Source organism: Cherax quadricarinatus, chromosome 97 (genome assembly GCF_038502225.1).
Source record: "Cherax quadricarinatus isolate ZL_2023a chromosome 97, ASM3850222v1, whole genome shotgun sequence".
NCBI lineage: Eukaryota > Metazoa > Arthropoda > Malacostraca > Decapoda > Parastacidae > Cherax > Cherax quadricarinatus.
The window spans coordinates 6,227,806-6,235,360 of NC_091388.1; the positions used below are offsets into that span (position 1 = coordinate 6,227,806).

Consider the following 7,555-nt stretch of genomic DNA (forward strand, 5'->3'; position numbering starts at 1 on the left):
TTTCTATATAGTAGTATGTCATTGTTGTCAGCTAAGCCTGTAAACCATGTACATGTACTTGTAGTAAATAAAGATATTATTATTATGATTATTATTATATAATGATATTATATACAATAATGATATAATAATGATATTATACACAAAACAGAAGATTCTCAACATACAGTGGTACCTCGGGATACGAACTTATTTCGTTCCAGAAGGCTGCTCGAGTGCCAATACCAAAAAAATTTGTTCCAATAAGGAATAATGTAAATTAGATTAATCCATTTCAGACCCCCAAAAATTCACTTAAAAAAGCAGTTACATATTATACACTTACATAATTGTTCGAGTCTTGAGCTGTTCATATCCCAAGGTACCACTGTATTTGCAAATCAAGGACTTACTGTATACTATTAAATGTCTACCTACTGTGGCTTCTCCTGTTGTGATGGCAACCTGTCTCTGGGAACTGCATCATCAATCTCTTTCTGCACACTCTTCTGAACATCTGGGTAGGCAGCCATGTATAAACACATCCAGCGTAGCATGTTAGAAGTGGTGTCAAATCCCGCAGAGAACAAGTCAAATATGTTTCTTATCAGATCCAGTTCTGATGAAAGAAATGTGTGAAATTAAGTTTGTAAAGATTTCATTATTGTGACAAAGATAAAAATTACAAGAGATAACATTTCCTAAATTAACCCTTCAAAAATTAAAGTAATTATCAACAAGGGAGTGTAAAAAAGACATAGAATTTTAATAAAGCCTTGAAGTTAATAATATACAAAAAGATTCAGGAGTTAGGATAGGATTTAGGATAGGATTTTGTTCGGATTTTTAACCCCGGAGGGTTAGCCACCCAGGATAACCCAAGAAAGTCAGTGCGTCATCGAGGACTGTCTAACTTATTTCCATTGGGGTCCTTAATCTTGTCCCCCAGGATGCGACCCACACCAGTCGACTAACACCCAGGTACCTATTTGCTGCTAGGTGAACAGGACAACAGGTGTAAGGAAACGTGTCGAATGTTTCCACCCGCCGGGAATCGAACCCGGGCCCTCCGTGTGTGAAGCGGGAGCTTTGGCCACCAGGCCACCGGGCCATTTCCCACTGAGGCAGGGTGACCCAAAAAGATATTAAATACTTTCATCATCATTCAACACTTTTACCATCACTCATACATAATCACTGTCTTTGCAGCTGTGCTCAGATATGATTGTTTAGAATTACCACCAAACTGCCAATATCCCAAACCCCTCCTTTAAAGTGCAGGCATTGTACTTCCCATTTCCAGGACTCAAGTCCGGCTAACCAGTTTCCCTGAATCCCTTCACAAAATATTATCCTGCTCACACTCCAACAGATTACTAAAAAGAAAATGAAGAAACATTTATAAATGTGTAGATATAAATCAGCGTGTTAGGAGTGAGTGAAGGTAAATTATTTTTATGATTGACTTGATGTGCTGTTAGAGTGTGAGCAAGGTAACATTTATTAGGGTATTCAGGGAAACTGGTTAGCTGGACTTGAGTCCTGGATGAAGTAAGTACAGTGGACCCCCAGTTTACGATATTATTTTATTCCAGAAGTATGTTCAGGTGCCATTACTGAACGAATTTGTTCCCGTAAGGAATATTGTGAATTAGATTAGTCCATTTCAGACCCCAAAACATACACGTACAAACGCACTTACATAAATACACTTAAATAATTGGTCGCATTGGGAGCTGATCGTAAACCGGGGGTCCACTGTACAATGCCTACACTCTGAAGAAGGAGTGGAAATATGTTGCAGTGTTTGAACTGTAGTGTAGGCGCATCTCTGGCAAGATAGTGATAGAGTGATGATGAAAGTGTTTCTTCTCTTTCAGGTTACCCTGCCTCAGTGGGAGATGGCTGGTGTGTTTAAAAAAAAAATTGCTGCTGGTTATAGGGGAAACTATAACATTAAGTTCTGCCTAAATTAACTTTCAAAATGTGAGAAGATGCCTGCTGAAGGTAATGTTATGTGAACTCAGTTTAAGATGTAATGAACAACTGTCCATGAATACACAGAAAGGTGGACGATAGGCTCAAACTTGGGTAACCAGATTTTGTGTTAATGATCCTGTGGATCATCAGTCCTCCAGCCTGGTTTGTATGTGTTAATGATCCCGTGGGTCATCAGTCCTCCGGCCTGGTTTATATGTGTTAATGATCCCGTGGATCATCAGTCCTCCGGCCTGGTTTACATCAGGTCTCCTGAACTCAAAAGAAGATAGTCCCTGAATAAGAAGTATTAAAAAACACAAGAAAGAAAAGTGATGAATGTAAGGAAACTGAAGGTAGGTATATGGTCACTCTTGAACACTATGTGCTTAATTGTCCACTTATTGAGGAATATAGAGACAGACAGTATAATAACCTATGTGACATGTCAAGATATCTTATTAATGAAAATAAGATACCAGATATACTAAGCAAATTTCCTAAATTTGCTTGTAACAGATAATTGAACTATAGATATGTAGATATAAATCCATATGTATTCCTGTTAACCCTTTGGGGCCTAGTTCCTAGGCCTTTTGTGTATCCACATGCTCTCGCGCTACCGTCCACAGGATGGATATGGGGTGCACAATAAACTAGCCACTTCGGTGGCAAAATCTAATCTGAAGGTAGGTAGAAATTTGTGAGATTAATTATCTTAAATATTCACGAGACTGCAAGAAAAAAATGAGAAATTCAGGTAGAATGAAAAACATTTAACAGGTTTTGTTCCAGACTACTGTGTCAGGATGATAGTATCATCCCTTTTTAGTTGCTGTCAAACAATTTACTATCTGAAATGGATGGGAATCCCTGCAATTTGGTGAGATATTTGAATTTCATTAAGTTTATTTTGGCAGAAGTACATATAAGTACATTCATCATACAAAGTGTAAATTACCTAGGATAACCCAAAAAAGTCAAACACACTGACTTATTTCCATTGGGTTCCCTGTATTTACATAGAATCTTGGAGTCCTTGTCTGCACACTTTTAGGAAAGCATTTAGCAAATGAATAATGGTTAATGTGTTTTCTTCTATGAGTGATCTTACCTTTCTAGCATGACCAACCTCTTAAAAATAGAAAGCATACAAGAGAAAATTAAAGGTAGAAGGTTGGTAGAGAGCAGCCGCCCAGGGAGGTACTACCGTCCTGCCAAGCGAGCGTAAAACGAAAGCCTGTAATTGTTTTACATGATGGTAGGATTGCTGGTGTCTTTTGTCTGTCTCATAAATATGCAAGATTACAGGTGCGTCTTGCTACTTCTACTGACACTTAGGTCACACTACACATACATGTACAAGCATATATATACACACCCCTCTGGGTTTTCTTCTATTTTCTTTCTAGTTCTTATTCTTGTTTATTTCCTCTTATCTCCATGGGGAAGTGGAACAGAATTCTTCCTCCGTAAGCCATGCGTGTTGTAAGAGGCGACTAAAATGCCAGGGGCAAGAGGCTAGTAACCCCTTCTCTTGTATAAATTACTAAATTTAAAAAGGCGACCCTGCCTTGGTGGGATACAGCCAGTTTGTTGAAAAAAAATATAATAATAATACCAGTACAGTGGACCCCCGCCTTACTATGGCATCGCGTTACGTTAAATCCACCATACGATACATTTTAACGCAAAAATTTTGCCTCGCCTCACGCTAAAAAACTCGCCTTACGCGATTCGTCCAGGACGCGTCCCATGTGTGGCCTCAGCACCAGTGTTTACAAGTGAGCCAGTGTGGTCGCATCTACGTATACATTCGGTACATTTCACATTATCCCAGTGTTTTTAGTGCTTATAACTGCAAAATAAGCCACCATGGACCCCAAGAAAGCTTCTAGTGCCATCCCTGTTGTAAAAAGGGTGAGAATTAGTATGGAATAGAAAAAAGAGATTAAGGAAATGTGTGCAAAGTGGCTTGAATTGCAAACGTTTATGGATGAAAATCACCCTCACACAGATATTGCAAGCCGTGCTGGTGACTATTACAATGACAATGTTGTGAACCACTTTAGATAAATCATAAAGGAACAAGAAGTACAGAGCTCTATGGACAGATAAGTTGTGTGACAGAGGTCCAGTGACTCAAGCTGGTCCTAGTGTTATTAAAGAAGAAGGGAGGTAACCCTGGAAAAGGACTTGATACCTCAAGTCCTAATGGAAGGGGATTCCCCTTCTAAACAATAACAACTTCCACACTCCCCCCTCCTCCCATCCCATCAATCATCACCAGATCTTCAATAAAGGTAAGTGTCATGTATTCTATTCTTAGTAGAGTATTCACTGTGCATGCCTTCAGTTTGTGTGTATTAAAATTAATATTTCATGTGGTAAAATCTTTTTTTTTTTCATACTTTTGGGTGTCTTGCACAAATTAATTTGATTTCCATTATTTCTTATGAGGAAAATTAATTTGTCTTACGATAATTTCGGCATACGATGAGCTCTCAGGAACGGATTAATATCGTAAGGCGGGGGTCCACTGTACTACTATTATTAATACTACTACTACTACTAATAATAATAATACCAGTCCTACTACTACTATTAATACTAACAATCAAGGCAGAAAGTTGAAAGTGAACATAGAAAAGAGTAAGGTGATGAGGGTATCAAATAATTTAGATAAAGAAAAATTGGATATCAAATTGGGAGGAGGAGTATGAAAGAAGTGAATGTTTTCAGATATTTGGGAGTTGACGTGTCAGCGGATGGATTTATGAAGGATGAGGTTAATAAGAACATAAGAACATAAGAACGAAGGAACACTGCAGAAGGCCTACTGGCCCATGCGAGGCAGGTCCAAGTCTCCTACCGGCTTAAGCCAATGCACCCAACCTAGTCAGGTCAGGTCACATTGACTTAAGGGAGGAACACGGCAACCGACCTGGTAGCACAAGCTATCAGGTCTAACTCACACCCACCCACATCTACTCATGTATTTATCCAACCTATTTTTAAAGCTACACAACGTTCTGGCCTCTATAACGGTACTTGGGAGTTTGTTCCACTCATCCACAACTCTATTACCAAACCAGTACTTTCCTATATCCTTCCTGAATCTGAATTTTTCCAACTTAAAACCATTGCTGCGAGTCCTGTCTAGGCTAGATATTTTCAGCACACTATTTACATCCCCTTTATTTATTCCTGTCTTCCATTTATACACCTCAATCATATCCCCCCTAGAACTGATGAAGGAAAAAGGGTGAGTGGTGCATTGAGGTATATGTGGAGACAAAAAATGTTATCTATAGAGGCAAAGAAGGGAATGTATGAAAGTATAGTAGTACCAACACTCTTATATGGGTGTGAAGCTTGGGTTGTAAATGCAGCAGCGAGGCGGCGGTAGGAGGCAGTGGAGATGACCTGTCTAAGGGCAATGTGTGGTGTAAATATTATGCAGAAAATTTGGATAATGGAAATTAGGAGAAGGTGTGGAGTTAGTAAAAGTATTAGTCAGAGGGCTGAAGAGGGGTTGTTGAGGTGGTTTGGTCATTTAGAGAGAATAGATCAAAGTAGAATGACATGGAGAGCATATAAATCTGTAGGGGAAGGAAGGTGAGGTAGGGGTCATCCTCAAAAAGGTTCCATTTTAGGAAAGAATTAAAGGAACAGGAGGTACAGAGCTCTATGGACAGATTTGCTGTGCGACAGAGGTCCAGTGACTCTCAAGCTGGTCCTAGTGGCATTAAAAGAAGAAGGGAAGTAACCCCAGAAATGGACTTGCTACCTCAAGTCCTAATGGAAGGAGATTCCCCTTCTAAACAGTAACTTCCACACTCTCCCCTCCTCCCATCCCATCAATCATCACCAGATCTTCAATAAAGGTAAGTGTCATGTATTCTATTCTTAGTAAAGTAGTAATTGTGCATGTCTTCTTCAGTTTGTGTGTATTAAAATTAATATTTCATGTGTCAAAAAAAAAAATCTTTTTTTTTCTTACTTTGGGGTGTCTTGCACGGATTAATTTGATTTCCATTATTTCTCATGGGGAAAATTAATTTGCCTTACGATAATTTCGGCATACGATGAGCTCTCAGGAACAGATTAATATCGTAAGGCGGGGGTCCACTGTAATTCTGGGCACCTCTGCAAAAACAGTGATTATGTGTGAGTGAGGTGAAAGTGTTGAATGATGATGAAAGTATTTTCTTTTTGGGGATTTTCATTCTTTTTGGGTCACCCTGCCTAGGTGGGAGATGGCCGACTTGTTAAAAATAATAATAATAATAATTATCCATGGGGAAGTGGAACAGAAACATACATATACAAATGCACTTACATAAATACACTTACATAATTGGTCGCATTGGGAGCTGATTGTAAACCGGGGGTCCACTGTATTACTACTACTACTACTCATAGTAATAATAATCTTTACAATTTCTATCTCTTGTTACTGTATTTCTGAATACATTATAGTCCTTTTCAAAATAAATGTACAACTGCATTTGAAGAGAAGCTAGAACGGCACATAACTCTCACATCGTCACGTGAAAAATATGGATTAAAGGTAAATATGAAAATGCTAAGTCACCAGAGTTGGAATCCTCCTCGGCTATACATACCACTGAAAAATGAAGCAATGTCACTTTTCTTGTTCATCTCGAGAAGATATTTATCGACTATGTCACGTGGATTGCTGGGGTCCAATTTGGCTTTGTGAGACTCTATAATACCCTGGAAAAAAAAATTATGAAAGAAACTGAATTTCAGTAGGACCCTGTGTCCACGGGACTGGTATCTGCGGTTTCAGTTATTCACGGTTTACCATGGCCCAAAAATAACCCTTAATTTTGCTTAATAATGGCCTCAAAGTGCAAAAGTAGTGATGTTGGAACTTCTTCGAAGACTATGAGAAGCCCTGAAGTGCTTCACACAATAAACGGACAATTGGCAGTAAAAAAATGCCAATTCTCCACTTTTAGTTAGTTTAATATGTTTATTATGCACCCCATACCCATCCAGTGGGGGAGGTACATAATGGGTCCAGGGACTGGGCCTCAAAGTTTTGATAGCTGAGCAAGTTACAGAGGTAATGAATTCACAATTTACAAAGGTAATGAACTCACAATTTACAAAGGTAATGAACTCCAGGTAGGTCTAGTCACAATCATGACAAGTTACAAAGGTATTTACAGATTACAGAGGTGCACAATGGGTCCAGGGACCGGGCTCCAAAGTTTTGATGGCTGAACTAGGTACAAGGTAATGAACTCACAAGTTACAAAGGTAATGAATACATGTACTGTAAGAATGGTTACTTACGTGTATACATGGCTGCAATCATGAACAAATTTTAGAGTAATGAGCAATTCACACTTATTGTGCATAATTTACCAATTAAACTTTATCATAGTATGTGAGTAAACAGAAGATGACTTATATAGTATTGGGTTCGCTACTATCCATGGTTTCGGGTATCCAAGGATGGTCTTGGAATGTAACCCCCCGTGGATAAGGGGGGGGGACTACTGTACTCAGAAGTTTCTGTCAAATGGTCTATGCAATACATCTGAAATTACTTTAAGCAAGCCCA

General features: G+C 38.8%; 1 protein-coding gene across 3 annotated transcripts in view; it reads right to left on the reverse strand.

Annotated features, from left to right (window-relative positions):
• LOC138851073 (cytochrome P450 2L1-like) overlaps positions 1 to 6,696 on the reverse strand; it is a gene marked incomplete at its 5' end in the record, with an annotated part of 31,415 nt that extends 24,719 nt beyond the window's left edge. For all 3 annotated transcript variants that reach the window (XM_070105202.1, XM_070105203.1, XM_070105201.1), the window contains 2 exon segments: positions 418 to 598; positions 6,585 to 6,696. In XM_070105202.1, coding sequence (XP_069961303.1) covers positions 418 to 598; positions 6,585 to 6,696 — 293 coding nt within the window.
• Positions 6,697 to 7,555: the final 859 nt, after the last annotated feature.